The sequence below is a fragment of the Lissotriton vulgaris genome, chromosome 1_1 (assembly GCF_964263255.1).
Source record: "Lissotriton vulgaris chromosome 1_1, aLisVul1.2, whole genome shotgun sequence".
In the NCBI taxonomy this organism is placed as follows: domain Eukaryota; kingdom Metazoa; phylum Chordata; class Amphibia; order Caudata; family Salamandridae; genus Lissotriton; species Lissotriton vulgaris.
In genome coordinates this window covers 93,292,968-93,319,183 of record NC_141685.1, presented here as the reverse complement: position 1 = coordinate 93,319,183, position 26,216 = coordinate 93,292,968, and the positions used below count along the sequence as shown (strand labels likewise).

At 44.8% G+C, this 26,216-nt stretch overlaps 1 protein-coding gene across 1 annotated transcript in view; it reads left to right on the top strand.

The window, feature by feature from the left end:
- LOC147737528 (uncharacterized) overlaps positions 1-26,216 on the top strand; it is a gene marked incomplete at its 5' end in the record, with an annotated part of 327,972 nt that overhangs the window by 46,295 nt on the left and 255,461 nt on the right. The window contains 1 exon segment of the mRNA XM_086924375.1: positions 22,369-23,642. Coding sequence (XP_086780501.1) covers positions 22,369-23,642 — 1,274 coding nt within the window.

The window sequence follows — 26,216 nt, the reverse complement described above, 5'->3', positions numbered from 1 at the left end:
ACCTGGCCCTCACTCACTCCTGGCCCTCACTCACTCCTGGCCCTCATTCACTCCTGACCCTCACTCAATCCCGACCCTCACTCAATCCTGACCCTCACTCAATCCTGACTCTCACTCACTCCTGACCCTCACTCACTCTTGACCCTCACTCCTGACCCTCACTCAATCCTGACCCTCACTCACTCCTGACCCTCACTCACTCCTGACCCTCACTCAATCCTGACTCTCACTCCTGACCTGGCCCTCACTCACTCCTGACCTGGCCCTCACTCACTCCTGACCCTCACTCAATCCTGACTCTCACTCCTGACCTGGCTCTCACTCACTCCTGACCCTCACTCAATCCCAACCCTCGCTCAATCCCAACCCTCGCTCAATCCTGACCCTCACTCACTCCTGACCCTCACTCACTCCTAACCCTCACTCTATCCTGACTCTCACTCCTGACCTGGCCTTCACTCACTCCTGACCCTCACTCACTCCTGACCCTCACTCCATCCTGACTCTCACTCCTGACCTGGCCCTCACTCGCTCCTGATTCTGTGCCTGGTTTCATGCGCCTGCTGCTATACTCAGTGCATCTCAGCGCTTGAAACGTGGCTCTCCAAGTTTGAAAAGTCAATATTCGATGTGGGCCCTGGAGATGGCTTTGATGCCATGATATTAAAATCCATGAGGGGCGTCCCTCTGGGCGCTGCATGATGAATCAAGAGATTCAGATTCTGCTGCCAGAATCAAAACAAAAACCAAAAAAACAAGCACTGGCGTTGCCAATAGGTCTCGCAGTAGGAAAGTTGGAGCTATTACAATTGCAAATAACAATGCCTTTTAATTTTGTTTTCATTTTAAAAACATAAAGGGCTTTGTCATTTACAAAACCAATAGCTCCAACTTTCCTACTGCGAGACCTATTGGCAACGCCAGTGCTTGTTTAAGGTCACTAAAATAAGTCCCCTTTGATCCTGAAGCTCATCTGTCAAGTGGCATCGGGAAGGAACTCTGTAATGAAGACCATGATTTCGGGAAAGTAGAGCGAATACTGGGCGTAAATGCCCCTGTTGGCTGCACACAGATCAGACAGCACTTTCAGTTGTGGCACCGTATGAGAAGTCTTTGGAACTGGTGTTAAGGGTTAGCAAAAGGTAAATTGTTCAAGAAAATTCTCCAAATTCGCAAAATCAGCAGTGATTTGTTCAATTTACAGCCAAAAGAAGCAACACACAACATCAACATGCACCAAGTGTATTTACTTTTACAATTTCTGAGTGTGTAGAATGCAAGCTAATCATAATATTTATGTTTTCTATTCTCCTCACGATCATCACACTTTTGTGCAGCATAAAAATCAGAATAGTAATGCATTATTTTTTTTATATGACTGCACCTCTGCATCACTTACGTCAAAGGAATTTCTAACATACAATCCAGCGGAACTAAATGTACCTACTGTCAGAATGATGGAAGGCTGGTCCGATTCAAACTCCTGACCAGCAGATAACTATTTGTTTCAACACCAAGTGTTCAGCCCACTGAGCCATCCTACCATCTACCTTCAGGGTCATTGTTTACAAGCCTGATGCCAGAGCTCGTGTCCTGTACACCTCACATCAGGCTCATTAAACATGTATATAATCAGCAGTGCAGGTACCCGCCTGCCACACTTGTTAAAATGAATGGTAGGCAGCACAAGGCCTTTTGAGCTATAGAAGGCTTAAAGAGGGGTCCGCACTGGGGAAACGTGAGCCTTGGGTGCAAGAATGCTTTGTTTAATTGTACATAATCAGAAAACTCGAGTTTACACGTGAAATCTGTTCCTAATGATAAAGAGAGAAGGTTCTTGGGCGAACAATACCTTGGAAAGCTGGCGAACTTCCGCAAACGGGCGAGTTTGTGGGTATTTACAAATGTTTATAAAGCACATTCCCATCCTCAATAGACATGGCGATTTATTCCTGAAGAGGATAGGAGAAAACCTTAACTAAAGCAGTAACTTGATTATTTTAACTAACTGATTGGTTGTCGGTGGCTGTTGACAACAAACTAAAATAAAAAGAGCGAGGAGGGGGTGCGAGGGATGAGTGAGGATGGGGTAGCAGGGGAGGGAACACGGCCTCGGGGAAGCTGGCTGGGGAGGAGGAGGAGAAATCCAAGGAAGGCTGTGTAGAGGGAGAGAGGGGAGGTGCTGGAGCTGGGGAACAGATGGCCTGGGTGAAGCTGGCTGGGGAGGGGGAGGAGAAATCCAAACTTGAAGCACCGGGAAACTGAAAGTATGGCCGGCCGGCCGGCCATCCAAGAATAATTAGGGGAGGAGAAGCCGAGAAGCCGCGGAGCGCACGCTGGGCGAAGCCCTTTGATGTGCTGCGAAGATGAGCGGCCGGTAAACTGAAAGTACGGCCGATAGGAGGAAAGGAGGATGATGCGCTTGCTTGTTTGGTCACGTGATTCACGTGAACTTAAACAAAACCGCACGAACGAAACCCTTGGTTTCACAAGCGTTTTGAGGACATGAATTCTCGCTCCGCTCAATGCGCGAGACCTAAAAACGAGTCCTTGTCATCTCGGTTGAGTCAAATCTTGATTCTTACAATAACTTTCAGTGGATTTCTTTCAGTCTTGAAATGCCTTTTAATGTCACAATCGAAGTTTAAGGAAGACCCCAGAGCATTTCGGGATTGAAGTAGGGTGACCAACTTGCATGGGTGCCAATTCAGGGCAAAAATTGGCAACAAAAGTTATGTTTTAAAGACAGAGGAGGTCACGCAATAGTATACAAGTAAGTAAATAGGCACCCAACACAAGTACAAGTCAAAAAAAGGTTATATCAGGTTGAGACACCGCGCACTTCACAAATTGCGCAGGTCTTTTTGTGGTATTTCATAGGATTTAAGAATCTTGAAGCTCTAGGAAATTGCAAAGCTAGCACTTTTTAGGCAACAGCGGTTTAAAAAAATAAAAGAATTGATAAAAGCATCCTCCTTAATATTTTGCAATGAAACTTTTACAAACATCTTCTTACAGCCGACCTTGCACCATTTCCCCAAGGAATCCCACCCACAGGACTGCAGTAAATGGAGACCTTTTGTTTGCCTCTTTCATCCTAATTGTGGGGATAACCGTGCTGCTACACTACCTTGATCTTGAAGGTATTTTGTCTGTGGGATTTGCTGAAACTTTCAGTGATAGGACAACTGGGCACAGATGAATGCCAGAAGCAGCAGTTTTACATGGATCTGGAGCTCATGAGGCAGAGAAAGATATTGGATCCACAGGAAGAGAAATGGCACTTGATGGCGAAACGTTTTTTGCAGGACCTTTTAGATGCAGAACTAAATATGTAAAGAAAGCAGCCCTTCTGCAAACCGATAACATCTCAGATGTTTCAAAACTGTGTATGTCTCCTAATCTGTGATGCTTGTTGCTTGCCTTAGTATAAATGATCTGTGAGATGCCATGCCTTCTTACATTCACGTTCACAACATATCAGTGCATTGCCTCATTTAAAGTAGGGCATCCATACCGAGAAACTCAAGATAACCACAAGAAGCAGGGCAGAGAGGTGAATGAAGGGAGGGGAGGGGGGGGGCAGGGCAGTGAGACAATATAGCAAACATTTCGAGATAAGCTTCCGCATTGGCAGTTACAGCAGAAAGAAGAAATCTTTCACATCAGGCAGCGTAACATGAACTCTAGCAATGAACAACCCTCCTGCATTCAAGCAGCCTTTACATGCGCAGATTCACTACTTGCCGCATTTCCATCTCTTTGCAGCCGCCCGGCCCCCCCTTGCTCCCCCCTCCCTCTGATTCACCGCACATTTATTTTATTCTGGCAGCAGAATCTGAATATCGCGATTCATCCATGTAGCGCCCAGAGGCACGTCCCTAATGGTAGAAAGCGCCTGGTATCCAAATGTGATTCAAACACTCCTAGGACCAGAGAGTGATACCTCCGTGGCACGCCACAACTTTTCTAACACACAAGCAACCAGCTACTGCGTCCTCAATGACTCTATTTCAAAAGTAAAAAAATTACTTTATCATGATCATGATCCTCAAATGTTTCCTCCCGGTTGTGCCTCCCCTTCTCTCCATACCCTTGCATCCCTCCCACCCTCCCTTTGTGCTGTGACTGCATCCACACTTATGGAACTCTGCTCTCTGACTTATTGTAATAACTCTAATTAATGGTATTCGCTTTAGACCTCGCCTAGAGTTTAACCAGTCATATCCCTTCCTATGTGTATGTAGTTGACTCTTATCACTAGTGTTTGCAGTGGACCTTTGTACTCTCTACCACCCCTATGTGACCCTTAGAGTGTTTCCAGTCATATCCCTCCTGTGTAGATAGAAGATAACTCTAATGACTAGTATCCTATGTGATTCTTAGATTGTATCCATGTGTATCCCCTCCCTATGTTTAGAGTTATAGCTGTAACGACTAGTCGCCTGTGTGACTGTTGGAATATAGCCAGGTTTATCCCTTCCCCCGTGTGAAGAGATACCCTACTCACTAGAACAAAAAGAAACGTGCTCCTGAAATGTGTAACGTAACTGATTCTATGTAAAGTGCTTTGATAACATGTAACGGAACTGGTGCTATGTAAAGCGCCTTGATAACCTAATCGGTTCAAGTTCCTGAAATGTGTAACATAACTGATTCTATGTAAACTGCTGTGATAACATGTAACGGAACTGGTGCTATGTAAAGCGCTCTGATAACCTAATCGATTCAAGTTCGCGCTATAGAAAACTCTAAAAATAAATAAAATAAATAAATTCGGTTTCAATTAGGAAAAACCATAAAAGTACATACATATAAGCCAGTTACGTTCATGACATTTGATACAATTTTTTTTTTTTTAAAAAGACGACTCAGTCCAAATAAAATAGCCTAAAATACAAAATTGATACTAAAAACCAGACAATATATAAATCAGAGCAAAGTTGAAAGTGCATCGATCTTCTATTATACATTGCACCTGTAGGGAATACAAAATTAAAAAAATGTAGCGATATTTAACCGCAAGCATTCTATTTCATTTTGACTAGAGATAGCTTTTGCAATCGCGCCAGACTCATGTTTCCCAAAATGTTGATACTAAAAACACAGACAAAAAAAATTCCGACCGAGGTTAGAAAGCAAATAGAAGGGGATGATGGACGGAGTATTGAACATTGCAAGCACTCACCCCCAGTCAACTGATCTGGGTTAATCCATCATTGTTCTTTAGCCCACTCCACCACCTCAGTTCAGACATGGCCATATGCAAATCAGTCTGACCCTGTGCCTCATGGGAACAGTCCAGCCCGAACTGCCAAGCCATGTCTTCCCTGGACCGGAAACAAGGATCCTAGGACCAGTTTCGGGTTCATAACCCTCATCAGCCAGGATAGCTTGACTCCAGTGGCATGGAGAGCACGGGACCCACGCCTGAGCATACCCTTTCCACATAGGGCGAACAAAACAAACAGTGGCAGCCTTCTTCATTCATTTGTTGGTTGTTTTGTCACTCACATTTTTCTTCCACTTCCTAAAGTCTACAGCAGGGGGCTATGGGTCAACCCCCTTCAGCCACTAACTAACTTTAAATTGTGTTTGATGACGTTTTTCAGCCAGCTCACATGTGCACAGCCGCCTGAAAAGGAGTTTGTGCCTGTGCCATTACCAGGTCTTCCAATCCACAACGTGTTGTGTCTACACGTGCTTTACAGGGATTGTGGGGTCGATAAAGCGCTCCGTGGCCTACCGGGTGCGCTCTGCGCTAAATAATACTGAAGACCATGTAACCAAACCGCCCCAATCCACCCCAGTCCGGGACTACACCGAGATAGCGCCTACTCAAGCTCTCACCGGCAGGGGGCGTCCTTCCACCACCCACAGGGGAAAAGCACATAAACCCAGACCACCCGGAGGGACCACCACAACCACATGACCTACTCATCAGTCTGAACTCCAAGCATCCCTCGGGAAGAACCACCACAGAGACCGCCCCCACCCAAGGCCAGGCCACCTGTCGGGGGTGCCACTACAAGAACCAGACCGCCCACCGGAAGAGCCACCTCAGAAGCCAGCACCACCGAATGCCACCGGATTCACTGCAGGGGGCGCTCCACAAATTCCGCCAGCCCTTTCCATGCACAGCCTCCTTGCACTCTGAGGCGCACAGGCCTCCCCCTGCTTTGAGGCGCTTAGGTGATTCCCAAAGATTGATCTGGTAGCAGGCTTCCTAGCAGCCAAGATTATGTCTGCAACTTCCTTGGGATGGGAAAAGGACACTGTCTGGCACCATTCAGTCTCCACTTGTACTGCCGCAGTGTTTGGGGCTCAGGGTGCGGAACCAGACCACCATACTGCAAGAACAAGATCACACTGTATGGTAAAGGGAGCAAAGTATTGAATGCCAGCTGATCAGCATACCAGATCCTCATTGGCTGAATAGGATCAGCCGTGCTCCATCTTTGTACAAAACTTTCAATGGAAGCAGTCAGTGGCTACTTGTACAGCCGACCCCGACTAGATGAACCTAAATGCATCCCCAAGAATCCATTCAGTGAGAAATGTATAGCACAAAACGGAGGACATTCCCTGTTCTAGGTTGAGGTGAATGAGTCTGTGGAAACCCCAACATAGAGATCACCACCACGGTCACTTCAGGGTGAAGAGCCTCTGCTTTCACATTGAGGGAACCTGAAGAGTAAGCTAGTAATGGGAAAATTCCCCATCTTTGCACCCCTGCCAGAGGTGAATCATCTCCCAACACAGGGTCAATTACAGCAATCTTCTCAGTCGATTTATATATTAGATGCTGCTGGAGCAGTCTGATAGAATCGGATTGTTGCCCTCCGAGATGGAGGCAAGAAATGCTTTTAGAACAGTATGGACAGCCAACAACTGCAGCACAAAGAACACCCATTTGGGCATCCGAGGCCAATAAAGCAGCATTTGTGATTACATTAGCCTGTTTTTGACAAGGGCTAAAGGAAATATTTGAAGGAGTCTATTCATTAGTGCAGATCTGATTGGAAAATGATCTACACTGAAGTGAAGAAGCAATGCCTTGGCAGTCATGTGGCACGAACAGGATGTACGAGGCACATCAGATATAAGACATGCAGAATCAAGATCCTTTCTCAGTCAAAAAAAAATCTATTGAGTATCCATAATCTTTTGAGGAAAAGTCATCATACTGGTCATTCAGACACTTATGTTCTCCAGTATTGGATCTTTCATAGATTAAACATGCCTGAAACATTCTCCATCGAAGTGGGGGTACCATAGATTGGGAAGTTGTTGACAGAGACATTGTGAAGAAACTTGATTCTGAAGAAGCAGTAGCTTTGATTTGTGAAGTCTCTGATTGTGATTTGGGTGCATTTTCAAAAGCACAATGTGAGGTAATTGAAATTGTTATGGTCAAGTATGTCCCCTAACGTGTACCCCAACGTCTCCATGTACGTGCTTAAAGTACATGTAATTTCCCTCCATGACCGAATATGAAGACGCAAATGCATTTGCGTCCAACGTTAACATGTCCTCTACCTGATCCACCATGAATGGATCGATAATTCAGTCTCTAATCATGCCATGCCAACGTCTTTACATGGTACACTTTTTACGTTTTCCTGGCTCTGTCGAGCTAGGCCCTGATTTCTGACTTCGAAACACTTCTTTCTCTGCCTCTGAAAGCTTCAGCATGGAGATGCATCCCTGACCTCTGCCTTACTTCCTGCCAAGCGAAGCGGTGCCTGGCTCAACCTGGCCTGCCTGCCAAAACAGTATTTTGCCTTCAAGTTATCAGTTCAGCCTCCTCGACAACACATTCCAGTCTAGTGGTCTAGGTAAACATATTCCCGGCTGCAGAGCAAAGGGCCAAGCCTTCCTGTCTCCTTCATGTAATTCATTGCTCCCGTTACCATGGTAGGCACATGGCCCCGCGCATTACACTTAGACACATATGCATTCAGTATAGAATAGCCTCTGCCCGAGAGACCTTTTACTTCAGATTAAACATCCTCCAAACACAAGATATCAGATATGTTATAGGAACAGGTTGATCTGACATGCCAGACTTCTGTCTCCTTTACTAGTGCTAAAGTCAAGCCCCCAGCTCTCCCTAGTTCCACGTCAATCACACGTCATACTAATTGCGCGCGTACCCATGTCAAAGGTTTCTGCTGACTCTGCAGAATTCTCTATGCATCCACCCACTTATGACACTTTCTGTGACGTTTCCAGTACACGCCTCCGTGCACACCCTTGTACACGCCTTCTTGCTACGCACATGTGTTCTTATCTTATTCTTTTCACTTGTCACGCCTACTGTATCCATCACCATTGTACAGTTTTACTATATATATTATGTACTGTTAATAAAACGTTGACATCTTTGCCATCATTGCATATCCCCTCCTGAACCCTTGTATTGATGGATCTGATTTCCACTGGCTCGAGCCATTTTCATTAAAGCCCGTATGACTCAGATACCACGGACTCTGCCTCTCATTTGATTGAGCTATTATTTTACCTGTCATTAATTATACGGAAAAATTGCACGGTAATTTTATTTACCACATAATTTGGCGCCCGAATAGGGACCCCTCCCCCACCCCACGCGCCGGCGATGCGTCGCAGGCCTTGCCCCCTACCACAGCCGTGACGGACTTCTATGCGCATCTGCAGGTTTTCCTGTATCTCCCTCAGGCCCACGGAGGTGACGGAGACTGCGGTTCAGCATCCAGACGAGGCGGTGAGGAGTGCGGAGGATCCCGACCAGAGCCCAGCCGAGAGAGCAGTGTCCGAGGTGTCCAGAGGCCCACCTGTTCCGAAGCGTCGAGGCGCATGCGTAGTGCGTAGCAGTAACCAGACGTCGTAGCAGTCCAGTCCAGTCGAGATTCCGAGGCCTTCCGTTTTTGCTTCCCGGTGAGTACCGTTGCTGGGGACGTATCTAGACGGGTGCATTAATTTGTGTCCGGTCAAGACGGGTTTGGGTACACAGATCCGGTCTGTACTATATTAGCAGTGCATCTGTACTGTTTAACAGTGCATCTAGTAATTCAGTGATTCAGTGATTCAGTATTCTAGTCTTCTAGCATATCTCTCGAGATTTCCAGTATTGTGTTTTATTATGTACTAGACAGTATCTGTTCGAAATGTTTCAATGTGTTTAATGTCGTGGTATGAATGATTGTTTGCATTTTATTACTGTGTTTATCGTGTTTGCGTTCAGGTAGAGGTAATCATGCCTCTGTTCTCAAAATTACGTCAGATAGGAACTAGGAAAGGGATACTCGAAGAAGCAGTTCCCGTCCCGCCTAGGGACACTCCAGGACATTTTATGTACCACAAACATGGCTTAGATGCCATACTGTACTTAGACTTATGGGTGGACTACACAAAGGATCTGGAAGAGAAACATAGATGGCCTGTTACAGGGACATGGGATGCCGAGTGCATCATGAGAGTAGAAGAAGCATTGTGGAAAAAGAAGGCCAGACAATCTCAGAAAGATGCCATAGAATTGTGGCGTAAAGAATCGCATAGAAGAACAGAGAAAGAATTCAGAAAAGCCGAGAAACATAGGGAGGATTCAGAAAAAAACCAAGAAAAAGAACTAATAGAAGAAGGTGAATGAGTTAAAGCAGAACAAATAGATCGACAACGAAATGCACTTATGAATGGCATGTATCCTCTTCTGACCGAAGGCCTACCTAAGGCTACTCCGGAAATGCCAAGTAATCTACCGCCACCATTGGTTCCGACTAAGCTCCGTCAGACCGCAGCAGACATATTCCTTTCTTCCTATTTAGATGGCATAGCTCCAGCATATACCAATGTACCCGTACCACCCGTTAATAATGTACAACAGCCTCCGGCTGTTCAAGCCACAACCCCTCCACGTCACCAACTTCCCGTGCATGTTGTCACTTCCCCTATTGCTGTGGCTACTACTACAGGCCCCCCTGCTACTGTTCCCCCTACTATTGGTCCTCACAATCCTTTTTCGACAGCTGCAACCCAGAGTCCACCCCCATTACTTATGCCCGCCATGACCTCAACAGCTACAACACAGTCAGGTTATGCCCACTCTTCTGCTTCAAGAGGTGCCACAGGAGGCCACCTCCGTACCCCGCCACAAGTGAAAAGGATGACAGTCAGAGAATTAGCATTGCAACGCACACCAAAAGCGGTTGCATACGAAAACCTTAGACAGTATATGACAGATTGTAGATATGATCCAGTACCTGGCAAAGAGGGAGATATGATGTTAGCGTCGTTACGTTTACGACGTGTTACAGATTATTTGATGCTATTACCAGATATGACAAACCATCTAGACAACATATATCATTTTATTCAAACAGGAGAGAGACCAGAATGTATTCGTGAGGCCATGGCATATCAAAAGACTGAGACACAGAGTTTTATTTTACGATTCTTGATAAATTGTTTGATAAGGGAAAAAGACCGGCCAGGTACTGTCAAAGAAGAGATGGATGGCCTGACAAAATGGAGTCCGAATATTGCAGATTGTAAACATGATAAACAAAATTGCGTAGATGCCATGATCAGAAAGATCCGTAAAGAAATAATAAAGATGCATGATAGACAAAAGGCTGAAAGGACAGCCGAGTCAGACAAGAATGATTCCTCAGAGGAGGAAGAAATAGAGTCCAGTAGAGAATCAAGGCACAATAGCGTACGTAGGTAGAGCGAAGCTTCCTAAACAGTATCCTTTAGACAGACCTTTTGACAGACCCATTCGTCAAGAAAACAAGAAACGTTTCCTTCCCCCCATACCAGAACAATGTTCTCTTGAACATGTATTTCAACATACTGATAAAATACTGAAAGAAAGAATAGGTTACAACGAACTTCACACAATGCATGAACAAGAACTAGCACGGTCCGCAGTACAGTGGGCCGATAATAACAGCGTATATAATGATGATTCAGTAGCGCAAACATTTTTGAGCCTTTCCCCAGACGAACAGCGACTAGCTGGTATGTACATGATCCAACATCTCATTACACTATATGAAAATCAGCATTCTGATCCAGGTCCCCTATATAATATATTAGACGACTTACTTCTGAAAAGATGGAGAGGCCTGGGTACCGATTTGATTAACACCATTTTAGAACTACGTCACAAATACAGAACTTTCCTGACTCCACATTTTGTTTCTGCCCCACCCCCAGTAAGACAGCCATATCACCTAGACAGACAGAATCCCTTGCGAGAAGTGCATCCAATCCGGAAGCCAGATAATACGTTTGAACGCGTATTCGTATACACTCCTTTGACCAAAATGGAATTATTGGAAATGAAGAAACTAGTACCTTGTCACGATAAAGATCCTGCAGGGTTCCACCGTGAATTAAAAGACATGTTATTGATGGGAGATTACACGTATTCAGACATTCTTAAAATGTTAAAGGTATTGTTCCGGCAGGGATTTACGAAAAACTGAAAGAGAAAGAATGGGAGGTGGGAGACAAAAAGATTGTTTGGACTGAATTAGAAGACGAAGACAAGGGACGTACCCCAGGTTTAGGTCTTGGGGACAAAACTAAAGCATTACCAGGATTATTAGTACAAGTTTTGCCTAGATTATTGACAGTTAAAAAAGAGGACTGGGATGCAATCTCAGCCTGTAAGCAGAAACAAGACGAAGACACTAGTGATTTTTATTCTAGATTCGAGAAATGTTTTATTATTAATAGTGGCCTGAAAACAAGTAGCGAGTCATATCCACACCTTTTTGTGACCAAATTAGTCGAGAATTCTTTACCTCAGGTTAAGAACCGTGTATTGAAAGTTGAAAGAACATGGCAAGCAAATACGCCTTCCCAAATGTTACAAATGTTACAGTACCACCAGAACAGAATTAGAGAGGAACACGATCATGAACAGAGACGTATAAAAGACACGAAAATGAAAGTTTTAGTAGCTCAGTCAGTTCCAGCTGATGGTCAGAAAAGGGGTACGACACAGTCCAATAATCCGACAGCTCCTGTTAAAGGGACATGCAACTATTGTAAACAGCCAGGTCACTATATAAATGAATGTACGGTTCTGAAACACAATATAGCTACAGGTAAAACGAAAGAAAGACCGCGTCCACCTAGACAGGATCAGGTCCAACAACATATTCCGCAGAATGTGCAGCCTATGCAGATTCCACAACAGACCGTAGCGGTACCACAGCCCCAACCCATTGCCGCAACACAACATGTTACACAGCAGATGTACCAGTATGCACAGTCCGATTACCCCGATTATCAGCAGTATACATGAAACAGCCTAGAGAGGGAGGTTGGCTTGCCTCTCATTGAGGTTCCTGTGGATCAAGAGGGTCCTTATGTACATAGTCAGGTATTAGGAAAGGATAGAAAATTTTTGATTGACACAGGGGCAAGCAGAACTACCATTAGTCATGACGAGGTTCCAGGGGCACCCCTCTCAGGCTCACAGAATGTTTCCCTTGGATTTTCAGGAAAGCCTATTGTTAATGAAGTATCTAAACCAGTTCCCCTTGCAGTTGGTCCATTGTCCCGTACTACAGATTTGTTACTTACGAAATCATGTCCAGAAAACTTGCTTGGTATTAAAACGCTGAAAGCTCTAGGAGCTGTAATTTGTTGTTCTCCGGAAGGAGTGAGGTTGTTCCTACGTGATTTTAAGGGTCATTATGTGTTGAGAGATTTTGATCCCAGGTTACAGAGTGTTCCTGCACATTTGTGGGCACGAGGCCCAACTGATGTAGGTTGTATGCACATCACACCATACCGTGTTACACTCAAGCCAGGAGTTGTACTACCCCGAATCCGACAATACAAGTTACCTCCTGACCCTGTAGTGGCTTTACTGAAAATCATTGACGAGCTCATTGCACAAGGAGTGGTTGTAGAAACCGACTCAAATGTTTGTAATTCCCTTATCATTCCGATTCTTAAACGTACTGACCCGAATGCACCTCCAGTCTATCGGTTGGTGATTGATCTTCGAGAATTAAATAAATGTATTGTACCACAATACCCAGTGGTCCCAGACATTTCGTCATTATTGACAGCTATTGATTCAGAAGCAGCGTTCTTTACTGTAATCGATCTCAAGAACGCCTTCTTTAGTGTCCCCATTGATCCGGAAAGCCAGTACCTTTTCGGATTCTGTTTAAATGGCCGTAGCTTCAAATTTGCACGCGCCCCTCAAGGATTCACAGAAAGCCCTAGCATCTATAGCCAAGCACTGAAACGACAACTTGACAGTATTCACATGCCTACTAACACTGCCCTACTCCAGTACGTCGATGATCTATTGATCACCGCCCGATGTGAACAAGAATGTGAACATGCATCACTGACAGTCCTGTATTTTCTGGCAGACAAGGGACACAAGGTGTCTCCTTCGAAGCTGCAATTCTGTGCCCAGCAAGTTGTATACCTTGGGCACTTGCTGTCCAAGTGGGGTAGGCAGCTAACACCTGATCGTATCCAGTTAATTGCACATCTTCCGCAACCCAAGACACAGAAGGAAGTACGAGCCTTTATTGGACTCACTTCTTACTGCAGACAATGGATTCCTCAATACGCATATCTAGCTAAGCCACTCATACAGTTGACAACCCAGGAGGCAGCGTCTTCGACTGTCCTCCCTTGGACTCAGGAACATACACAAGCTTTTGACGATTTAAAGAAAGCCTTATGTCAAGCACCTGTTTTAGCAACACCATGTTACAGCAAACCTTTTACACTTTTTGTCACAGAACGCGATGGCACAGCGTTATCGGTTCTCACTCAGGTTCAGGCAGACAAACACAGACCGTGTGCTTATTTTTCGAGTACATTAGATCCAGTAGCCCAGGCTTTGCCTGCGTGCTTAAAATCAGTTGCAGCAACAGCTCTAGCAATAAGACAAAGTGATTCCATAGTATTGGGACATCAATCGACAGTACAGGTTCCACACTCCGTGGAAGTTCTCCTAAACAGAACACAGACTCAGCACTTGACTATAGCACGACTGACAGGTTATGAATTGACATTGTTTCAACCATACATAGAGATCAGATGCTGCAATACACTAAATCCTGCTACACTTTTACCGTCAAGTACAACAGATCCTACTCCACATGACTGCGTGGAAATCATTAACACAATCACGAAACCCAGACAAGACTTGACAGATGTTGCATTACCCGATCCAGACCTGACAATTTATGTGGATGGTTCATGTATGAGAACAAGCACAGGAGAGTTAGTGGCCGCATATGCAGTGACCACTGGAACTGAAGTCATAGAAACACATCGCATTGACACCCTGTCAGCCCAAGCAGCAGAGCTCATTGCTCTGACCCAAGCCTGTATACGAGCCAAGAACCTTAAAGTAAACATATACACAGATTCACGTTATGCATTTGGAGTCGTACACGACTTCGGTGTCCTCTGGCAAGAGAGAGGTTTCTTGACCTCTCACGGAGCCAAGATCCAGCATGGTCCCCTCATTCAGGCTCTGTTAGAAGCAATACATTTGCCTACAGCTATAGCCATCATGAAGTGCAAAGCACACACTAAAGTCACAGACACTATTTCCCAGGGTAACGACCTGGCAGATCGAACAGCGAAACATACAGCTCAGACTCATACTCATAAGACTGATATGACAAAGACTGACGTAACTTCACTGACACATTGCACGACAGTCAGGGATCCCACACAAGATGTACTTGATATACAGACACATGCTACTCCAGACGAAAGAAATGGACTGAACAAGGAGGGGTCCAGACAGAACAGGGATGGATGACGAAGGGAAAAACCACATGGTTTCTCCCCGACTCTATGGTTCAAGTTATCATCAACACAGCACACAGTCCAGCACATTTAGGAGAGAAAGCCATGTTAGACAGTTTACAGAACCTCTGGTTCAACAAGCATTTATGAGCAGCAGCAAAACAGAAAGTGCGTACCTGCATGATCTGTTGTCAGTTCAACCCAGGAAAAGGTATTCCCGTGGAACGAGGTGGATTTCATCCTCCTGACCATCCTTTTGAAGTCCTCCAGATGGATTATATCCAGATGGACCGATGCCGAGGATTCAAGTATGTCCTCGTAGTTGTATGTGCCCTATCCAGATGGACAGAAGCATATCCAGTCCCAGATTACACTGCCGTGACAACTGCCAAGCAGTTGGTTCGTGAATTTTTCCCACGGTACAGTTTGCCCCGTGTCGTGTATTCAGATAATGGACAGCCATTCTCGTCCGAGCTCATGAAGCAGGTTTCACTCTTGTTAGGCTATCAATGGAAATTCCACTGTGTTCGACATCCCGAGGCAGCTGGTCTCGTGGAAAGACACAATCAGACTTTGAAAACCCGTCTTGCTAAAGTATGTGCAGAGAAAGGTGTAGATTGGATGGTAGCTTTGCCAGTTGCCCTCTTTTATATGCGAATGGTAGCTCATTCTAGGACAGGGCTATCCCCGTATGAGGTGGTTTTTGGTAGGCCTCCTAATATGTGGGGGACGCCTATGCCTCGTAAAATTACAGATGTTGACAGTTCTATGCTGACAGATTACCTTGCTTCCTTGATGTCTGCACTACTATCATGTCGTTCACAGGTCGCGGCAGCCTTCCCAGACAACACCGAGGTGAAACCACATGAACTTGTTCCCGGCGACATCGTCGTGGTGCGCAATTTTGACAGATCAAGCCCTCTGGAGCCCCGCTTGAAGGAGCCTAAAATCGTTTTGATGACCACAAGGACTGCAGTTAAAGTCGAGGGAAGGAAGGGGTGGCTACATTCGAGCCACGTGAAGAAGTTTTATGGCCTTCCACCAAAGACTGTTTCCCAGGACTGCCGCATTCCAGACACTGATACTAAACTCCCCCTGTTAGAGAAAACTCCACACCAGGAGTACAGATTAAAATTGAGGTCTAGTAAGTCAGACAGTTTAATTGTTTAAGTCCCCTCCTGGGTGAAGCGGTTAGACAGGTTCCTGACATGTATAAGATAGACCCCAATAGAGAGAGAGATAGACAGGAGATCAAGAAACGAAAATATTGTAAAAGTCTCCGAAGTCGTTGCATTCTAACGTTACTTATTATGTTTTTTCTGAGTCTTACGATAATCTGCATAAGTTGGATGTTACATATATTTTTTCCTATTGCACATTCTTTTTCTAATGACACTGCAGAGCACATGTTTAGTGATCTGCCCCCACATGAATTGTCTTATCGACTTGCGCTGCGCAACAATACATTCATCCGTATGTTACACCATTCTCACCAGACCAGCAATGCTACTAATTGTTGGATATGTGGCCGACTCCCTCCCTATCAGAACTATAAGGGAGCTCTGCCCCTCTTTCCTTATCCGTTTACACACAATGGTTCCTGTGGTGCATGGTTTAGTTTAATATCCTCTTTAGACACTGAATCCAGAGTTTCCCAGGGCAATTGGATATGGGGAAACCTGAACACAGTTATGAACAAAGCATGTTTCCCAGACGAGGAAGGTCTCCCACAAATGACAGGGACCGATCTAGAAAATGAAGTGTATGGATTAGGTAATTTTACACTTAACCTCATGATTCTAAATGTTCAGTCCGAGACAAATCCAGACTTGCCATCAATATCAGTCTTACCAGTAAAAGGTGTATTATGCGTCAGAAAGAATGGTTCAGTACATCTAGGACACAGTGATTGTACTACTGTGGTCAAATTCAGTGATAAAGGCAAGTCTACTTTCAAAGCTTCCCGACATTCCTATTTCATTTGTGGTCATACAGCCTATATACGTTTACCTCTAGACTGGGATGGTACTTGTTTTATTGCATTCCTATTGCCACCTGTTTTTCTAGCCCCATCTGATTATCACAGGAATTCCCGCCTCACTCACGTTAGACAAAAGAGAGGTCTCCCGATTGTCGATCAGACTGAAACTACATTAGAACAATATATAGATTTCAATAAAGGATTTTTTCCATACATAGGTACTGTCTCCAATAGTAAACTAATACGCAAGTTAACCAGAACCCTCGAAGCAGTAGTGAATGAGACTACTTCTGCCCTAGGTAACTTAACAGAGGAGCAGTCTGCTATGAGACTTGTTGTTCTTCAGAACCGCCTTGTCCTTGACGTCTTCCTGGCCGATAGGGGCGGAGCTTATAGAGTCATCGGATCCAGTTGTTGTGTGTTTATTCCTAATAACGCACCATCAGTATACAAAGCTATAACCAGGCTTCACGAAATAGCTCATCAGCTACACCAGAATCCAGGCACCTGGACTTGGTCCGGTTGGCTCTGGAGTGTAATATCAGCCTGGGGATGGAAACTACTGTCATTCCTAGGAATCATACTGCTCATAGTATTCAGTTGTTGTCTATGCCTACAATGTGGGCCAGCGATTTGCGGCTTGTGTGCCACAGCCTGCGTTCCACACCCAAGTCCACGTTCCAGTTCCCGTATGAGAAAAGATGAGCAGATGATGTTATATGAACAGATAGATGGTCTCATGAAAATAGATATATCCTGAAGGGAACGTAGGGGACAAGGAGGGAATGAGGTAATTGAAATTTTTATGGTCAAGTATGTCCCCTAACGTGTACCCCAACGTCTCCATGTACGTGCTTAAAGTACATGTAATTTCCCTCCATGACCGAATATGAAGACGCAAATGCATTTGCGTCCAACGTTAACATGTCCTCTACCTGATCCACCATGAATGGATCGATAATTCAGTCTCTAATCATGCCATGCCAACGTCTTTACATGGTACACTTTTTACGTTTTCCTGGCTCTGTCGAGCTAGGCCCTGATTTCTGACTTCGAAACACTTCTGTCTCTGCCTCTGAAAGCTGCAGCATGGAGATGCATCCCTGACCTCTGCCTTACTTCCTGCCAAGCGAAGCGGTGCCTGGCTCAACCTGGCCTGCCTGCCAAAACAGTATTTTGCCTTCAAGTTATCAGTTCAGCCTCCTCGACAACACATTCCAGTCTAGTGGTCTAGGTAAACATATTCCCGGCTGCAGAGCAAAGGGCCAAGCCTTCCTGTCTCCTTCATGTAATTCATTGCTCCCGTTACCATGGTAGGCACATGGCCCCGCGCATTACACTTAGACACATATGCATTCAGTATAGAATAGCCTCTGCCCGAGAGACCTTTTACTTCAGATTAAACATCCTCCAAACACAAGATATCAGATATGTTATAGGAACAGGTCGATCTGACATGCCAGACTTCTGTCTCCTTTACTAGTGCTAAAGTCAAGCCCCCAGCTCTCCCTAGTTCCACGTCAATCACACGTCATACTAATTGCGCGCGCACCCATGTCAAAGGTTTCTGCTGACTCTGCAGAATCCTCTATGCATCCACCCACTTATGACACTTTCTGTGACGTTTCCAGTACACGCCTCCGTGCACACCCTTGTACACGCCTTCTTGCTACGCACATGTGTTCTTATCTTATTCTTTTCACTTGTCACGCCTACTGTATCCCTCACCATTGTACAGTTTTACTATATATATTATGTACTGTTAATAAAACGTTGACATCTTTGCCATCATTGCATATCCCCTCCTGAACCCTTGTATTGATGGATCTGATTTCCACTGGCTCGAGCCATTTTCATTAAAGCCCGTATGACTCAGATACCACGGACTCTGCCTCTCATTTGATTGAGCTATTATTTTACCTGTCATTAATTATACGGAAAAATTGCACGGTAATTTTATTTACCACAAATGGGTGCAGGAGATGAAATCTGATTCTATTTTGAAAGAAGTTCTTTCTTTAAATAAGAATGGAGCACCACGAGAAAATATGGTGTCTATTGGAGTTAGACCATATTGGAAACTCTTGGATGAATTATCAGTGTGCAATCATGATGTCATTATAAGAGGTGATAGGTTTGCACCACCAAGTGGTCTTCGTGTTCATATTTTTAAACTTGCCCATGAAGGTCATCTTGGCCAAGGGATGACTATTAAGAGGATCAAACAGGAGTTTTGGTGGCCAGGTATGGAGGATCAGATTATAAAATGTGTTGAAAGTTGTGTCTTGTGTAAAGAAAGTGAGAAGAGACTTAAAGTTGGCGCTCAAAAGTGTGTTGATCATATTACTGATCCAGACAAGGCTTGGCATACCATTTGCTTAGATTTCATCGGTCCACTTGCTGAATTTTCTGGTGATATGCGGTTTGCAGTAGTCATTGTTGATGTTCATTGGAGGTGGTTGGTTGTTAAGTTTCTGAATAACATTACTACTAAATCCACTATTGATGTACTGGAAAAATTGTTCCTTGATGATGGTGTTCCTCATATTTTGTTGACGGATAATGGTACGCAGTTGACTTCTGTTGAAATGCGTTGTTTTCTTGAAAAGTGTGGCATTAAACATTCTTGTACTTCTTTATACAATCTCATGGGTAATGGTATGGTGGAGAGTGTCAATAGATTGGTGAAAGGGACATTACAGTTAGCTTTGATAAATCGTCTTCCACCGAGACATTTGATTGATGAAATGTTGTGGGCATATCGTTCTATTGAACATAGTGTTACTGACCTTGTACCTTTTCAAGTCATGAGGGGGCGGTTACCCGGTTCTAGGTTAGTTCCAGCATGGCTTAAAGATTGGGTTTTATCTGGAGGGGAGTCTCCTGAAGCTTTTTCTGATTCAAAATTTAGGATTGGAGATTGGGTAAAGGTGAAGAGTGGAAGGGTTAAGGGTGGTCTCTCTGAATTTTCTGATCCTCAGCGAATCATTAATGTTGGAAAACATTTTGTGGTGCTTGAAGGTGGGCAGAAGTGGAATTTAAGGAGGGTTGCTCTTTATCAAAGGAGGGGTTCTGTGGTCAGACAGGCTAATGACAATGAAGGATGTTCTGGTGCTATGTTTATTCCTGATCATCATCTTAATGTTGAAACAGAGAAGATGGGTCAGTTGGTTGATGAACAGAATGGTTCTGATGAATATAACCCTATTCCTGATTTTGCTACAAGTTCAAGATCTATCTTGGACACTTCTGTTTATGGAGCTCCCAGAATCCGCAGACCTCCTGTTTACTTGCAAGACTATGTAACTGTATAATTTCCTTAAATGATTTTATGTTATTTTGATAATGTTGTTTCTTTGTTTTAGTTAGTGTTGTGATGTTATATTTAAATAAAGCTTCATCTTACCTTGTGACCTCATGTTAGAATTACCTTACCTGTACATTCCTTAGAATGTGAGTCAGACGACACTCGATTGGTGGCAGTTGCTACTTGACCGTCGAAGCTGTCGGAACTTCTTCAAATGCGTCTTAACACTCACCTTAAGTCCAGAAGATTCGTCCCATTAGTCGCTGTTGAGTGCCCAAATGCAATATATGTTTTTCCTACATAGGTTAACATCACACCGAAGTGTTTCAATTATGATTTAAAGTAACACAATCACCCGACGCTGAAAAACACACCTCTGCATCCAAACGCCGCAGTACCCCCCAAGGTGACCTATTAGTGCTGCCTTGGACCTTGCTCTCTACTCACCTTAAATCCTGGGGAAAGATTCCATAAGTCATTTTTTACATAACCTGATGCAACATATGTTTTCTCCAACGCTTAGCATTACCTCAAAAGGCTTTAATCACAATTTAAAGAGTCAAAAACCTGTTTTCTTCAAACATGCTGTTTAAAAAACATACTTACCTGATTTTGATGATCTTGGGGCCGAAGGTTATATGTAAATGCGTGTTATTTTTATACATTGGTGTGGATCTCCTTATTGAGTTGTGTGATCATTTATTGATTATTGTGTGTATTTGCAGATGTCTAATACGCCTCTCTGATTAGCCTAAGGCTGCTCGACCACACTATCCCCTAGAAGAGCACCGTGGGATTGCTAGAGCAAGCCCTAGTCCACTCGTAAGGGAATACCTGAACTCTTTGTACAGTATACCTCTTTTTGATATACTATATGGAGAGCCAGCTTCCTACACCGCCCTCAACTTACACATTCATTTTTTTAAACTCTAGAAAAAAGAAATTGTCAACAAGGAGAAATGTGGTAGCAAATTTGTTCTGCTTAGTTGGTTGCAAAGTCTGTATTTTAAAATATCTTGTGTGTTTAAAGCACATGCTGCAGAGATCTTTGTGTGCCCAGGAAATCTCAGGGAATAATAATAATGGCAAGATAACTCTGGAGGTTAACACATTTGCTGGAGAGATCTGTCTTTTGTCTAGTACCAGTAGCAGGGAGCGTTATTATATCTCCTGCAAAGCACATCATGTGGCGCACACACAACAGATTTTTATTTCATGTAGATCGGTAAGTGGGTTACTGCTTTTAACACAGGGATCCTTTTTTCTTATGTAACATATACTGTACATTGATTTACACATATATGATTTATTATGAAAGTTTAATGTGTAAGTGTGATGTAAAGCGCTCTGACACCCTGCATTGGGATGAGTAGTGCTATAAAAGAAATACAACAAAATAGTGGTAAATTGTTATCTGTGTACATACTAGGATAGACCTACACATCTGACATTATTATGTTAAAAGTGTATGGATATCTTTTATTTAAGGGGACTGAACAAAGTCAAAAGCATGCCTCTCTTAAGTACTAGTGAAGTCATAAGCTGTGTGCATTTGTTTCCCCTCCATTGCATTTGCATCAAGGAGTGAGGCTGCAGATACTTGCCAGCCTGGACACTTGAACAAAAGGAGACCTGATGGCCCCTTAACTTCAGCCTTTGTTTTTGGCCCGGCTTGAATTTAAAATAACAAAGCCCTGTCTCCTGGGTGGGCATCTGTCCTAGTGACAGCATTGAGACCTCTGTAGTCCACGCAAAACCTCATCTCTCTCTTACCATCTTGGGTGTGAGGTTTAGGCACAAGGACTACTGGGCTGGCACAGGGGCTCTCTGAGGGCTCAATAACTCCCAACTCCAACATCATTTGGACCTCTGTCCTGATACAATCCCTGACATGGTCAGGTTGCCTGTAGATTTTACTCTTCACAGGCAGACTGTCACCAGTGTCAACCTCATGGGTGCACCAGTTTGTCTGACTTGGAGTCAATGAAAACATATGTCTATAAGCCTGTAGAACCTGTCTGCAGTCCTGATGCTGTTGGTCAGTGAGGCTGCCTGCCAAGGCTACTCCATCAAATGAGCCATCATCAGGGTTCTGAGAAAAGCAGGTCTGGGAGAGGGTCACTCTCCTCCTCCTGTCCCTCATCTGTAGCCATGAGCAAGCCCATGTCTGCTCTGTCAACATATACCTTCAGTCTGTTGACATGAAGCACCCTGTGGGGGCTCCTGGGAATTCCAAGGCCAACCAAGTAGGTTACCTCTCCCTTTTGCTCAACAATTGTGTGGGGTCCAGACCAACTACGAGGGGCTCGTGTCTTCACCAAACTAGACCTACGAGGAGCGTATCACCTGGTACGGGTGAAACCAGGGGACGAGTGGAAGACAGCATTCCAAACTAAATTCGGACTCTATGAGTACCAGGTGATGCCTTTCGGGCTGTGCAACACCACCGCTGCCTTCCAATTCTTCATGGATGAGGTATTGAGGGGTCTTTTGGATACCATCTGCATTGTCTACATTGATGACATACTCGTATATTCTACCAATTTCCAAGAACACATCTGCCATGTTAAAACCGTTCTAGACCGACTCCGAAAGCATTCGTTATTTACCAAGCTTGACAAATGCCTGTTTCATGTTGAAGAAGTTGCCTTCTTAGGTTATGTCATCAACGCCTACGGATTTCAAATGGACATGAGCAAAGTAGAGGCCATAACCCAAAGGAAGGCACCCCATCATGTGAAATCAGTGCAGAGTTTCCTAGGGTTTGCTAACTATTGCTGGCGCTTCATTAAAAACTTTTCCAGCATTATTCACCCTCTTTCCAGTCTACTGCGAAAAAATGTTCTGTTTGAATGGACTCAAGAAGCTAATCAAGTCTTCGAGGCATTAAAGACCCGTTTCACCCAAGACCCCATTTTACGCAATCCTGATCCCAGCTTGCCGTTTGTGGTGGAAACAGATGCCTCGCAATACGCATTAGGGGGAGTGTTGTCTCAACGTCATCCAGAAATTGGACAGCTACATCCAGTCACGTTCTACTCCAAGAAACTCACTCCGTGCGAGGTGAACTATTCAATCACTGACAAAGAACTACTAGCCATAAAACGAGCATGTGAGGAGTGGAGACATTATCTCCTAGGGGCCCCCCATACAGTGGAGATGTACACAGACCATTGGAACCTTCTGTTTCTAAAGACGGTGAGGGCATTAACTCCGAGACAACTGCAATGGTCGCTCTTCTTCTCTGATTATGATTTTATCATCAAGTACAGACCGGGTCCACAAAATGGCAAAGCGAATGCTTTATCCCATAGAGCTGATCTCGCAGAACATCCCCCTGAGATGGACAAAGACCGTCCGGCCATTCTACCCTCCTCTGCCTTTCCTGACAAAACTCTTGCCTTCTTGGTGACACAGGATTTCATTGAAGATGTGAAGGTGTCGGTGTCCACTATTGATAGCCTCTCGTGGATACAGGAAGATCCAGCCCATAGAAGCGTCAATGGAGACTTGCTATACCATTACCAGGCCATGTACATTCCACAGCCTGTACTCCAAGAACAGGTGATGACTTGGGCTCATGATTCTACATTAGGAGGACACCTCGAGGAATACAAGACCATAGCTAGTATTGAAAGAGCCTTTTGGTGGCCCACACTGAGAAAGGATACAAAAGAATATATAAAGAAATGCGCCATCTGTGCCCAGGGCAAAACCAGTCATTCCAAACTCGTGGGTTTGCTTAGTCCTATTCCTATTCCTCCTTCTCCATGGCACACTGTTTCCATGGATTTTTATAGTTGAGATACCTCCTTGTGAGGGCTATACCACAATCCTGGTCCTTGTCGATCACTTGACTAAGATGGGACACTTCATCCCGCTAAAAAGACTACCTAACTCCTCTGAATTAGCGATGGTATTTCTTCAACATGTGGTGAGAGCACATGGTATACCCAGGGTCCTTATAACGGATCGAGGGACTCAGTTCACTTCAAGCTTTTGGAAGGCTCTATGTCAAGCGATTAATATGGAGGCCCGTCTGTCCACCAGTTTCCATCCCCAGACTGACGGAAAAATGGAGAGACTAAACCAAACCCTAGAGAAATACCCTCTTGTCTGGATGGCGGAGTTTGCCTACAACAATGCTGAACACTCCACACTGGGGTGTTCACCCTTCTTTTGTCTGTATGGCTTTCATCCAGAAATGCTCCCCTTTGAGTGGCCTGTTACCTCCACACATCCTTCCATACCGGAACATCACGCTCATCTACGTGCTGTTATGCTTGATGCCAAACACCAGTTAGCCTTGTCCCAGTCAGCCCAAAAGAGATTTGCAGATAGAAAACGAATTTCTGACCCAGACTACAAAGTGGGTGACAAAGTATGGTTATCCACAAAAAATCTGCACTTAAAATGGGTGGGCAAACTAGCTCCCAAATACATTGGGCCTTATGGGATAGAAGAGGTTATCAACCCTGTGGCTGTACATTTAACACTCCTACTCTCCTGGCATATCCATCCCATATTTCGCGTGTCCTTGCTTTAGCCTTGCCCGGTAGGAATGAGACTCCCCGCCAGACCGGGTTCCATTGACATTGATGGTCAGCAAGAGTATGAGGTAGAGGAAATTCTTGATTCCTGTATGGTTAGAGGTCGAATGCAATACCATGTAGACTGGAAGTGGTTTGGGGTGGAGGATAGGACCTGGGAACCCTTTGCCAACCTGCACTGCCCCCTTCTACTAGAACGCTTTCATGCTACACATCCCGGGAAGCCAGGCCAACCGCCGGGACGTCGGTCCTTGAGAGGGGGTTCTGTAGCGATCACGAGCCTGCTGCGTAGGGGTGGGGGGTTGGAACCACGCTATCATCAGCGAAATAGGTGTGGTGTAACCAGAAACGCCTGTTATGTCCATCGAATACCATCAGGAGGAACCGGGTGTACCTTGTACTACATTTCCCAGAGGCATAGCGGGTTTCGAACCGGAAGAGGTAAGACCAGTTTCCTCTACAAAGCCCTTCCAGGTCAAAGGAGCGGGGCTTGTCAATCTTCATCCCGGAGGTGAGCCTATGGAACGAACGGCTGTTCGTACCTGCACAAGACCCAAAGCCTTTTGAATCCAGCGCCACACCTCAATCAGGTATTTGGTACGGTAATACAGAGAGCAGCGCAGGAGCGCATTGTCCGCTCTCCGTCTCAAGCCCCCTTTGGTTTGGCAGCTACAGAACAGGATCTTAGGAACGCCGACTCTTCCTTTCCCCCGTGAATAACAAACAGTGGTGTAGGCTGCTAGTCCCGGCTTTTGAGAGCGTTGAGAACCACGCAGGAGCGTGTTTGCTGTTCTCCATCTCACGAGCCTTCTTACACCACAAAACTCTGATTCAAACCACCACAAGAGGTTCGTGTATCGAGTCATAGGACTCCTATGTCTGATGCCGAGTACTTGTCATTTGACACATCCTGGAGCTCTGAAAAATCCCTTTGTGTTCTATTCCTACGCCTTGCTGATTTTGGTGCTTGCTCCTACTTCCTTGCTGATTTTGTTCTATTCCAATTCCTTGCTGATTTTGGGTGCTTGTTCTTACTGCCTTGCTGATTTTGGATCTTTTCTGATATTGCTTCTTTTGTACTGCGTAGGAGCGCTACTTCCTGGTTTTGTTATTTCATTGTACAAGACGTGGATACTGATACAGCTCTGCTGTGCTTGTCTTCTATATTTGAACCCAGTTTACTGGGATGACTATCCTTCGAGTAAGAAGGGTTCATGACTTATTAGGATTACTGCCATGTAATATTTGTAAGTAGTGTGAGACTATTAACACTTGATGATGTGTTCCCAGACCTTCCTAACCTACGGCTTCTTTTCTCCCCCTTACCTGCAGTTACCCTGTGGTAGACGACTTCTAGAGCTTCTGTGAGGGCCTACTAGCTACAACAGAAACAGGAAAGAAGGAGACATCTCTTTTGGCAGCAGTTTATTATTTTATCCACTTCCCTTTTCCCTGGGGTGCATGGACGCATTGTAGTGTTACCTTCACTCTGTGTGTGGGTGCATCCTGGAGAAGAAGGGGGGATTTACGGCATTCCATCGTTCCTGCTGACATCTTTCTGAGGTTAGTGGTTACATTAAGTGCAGCC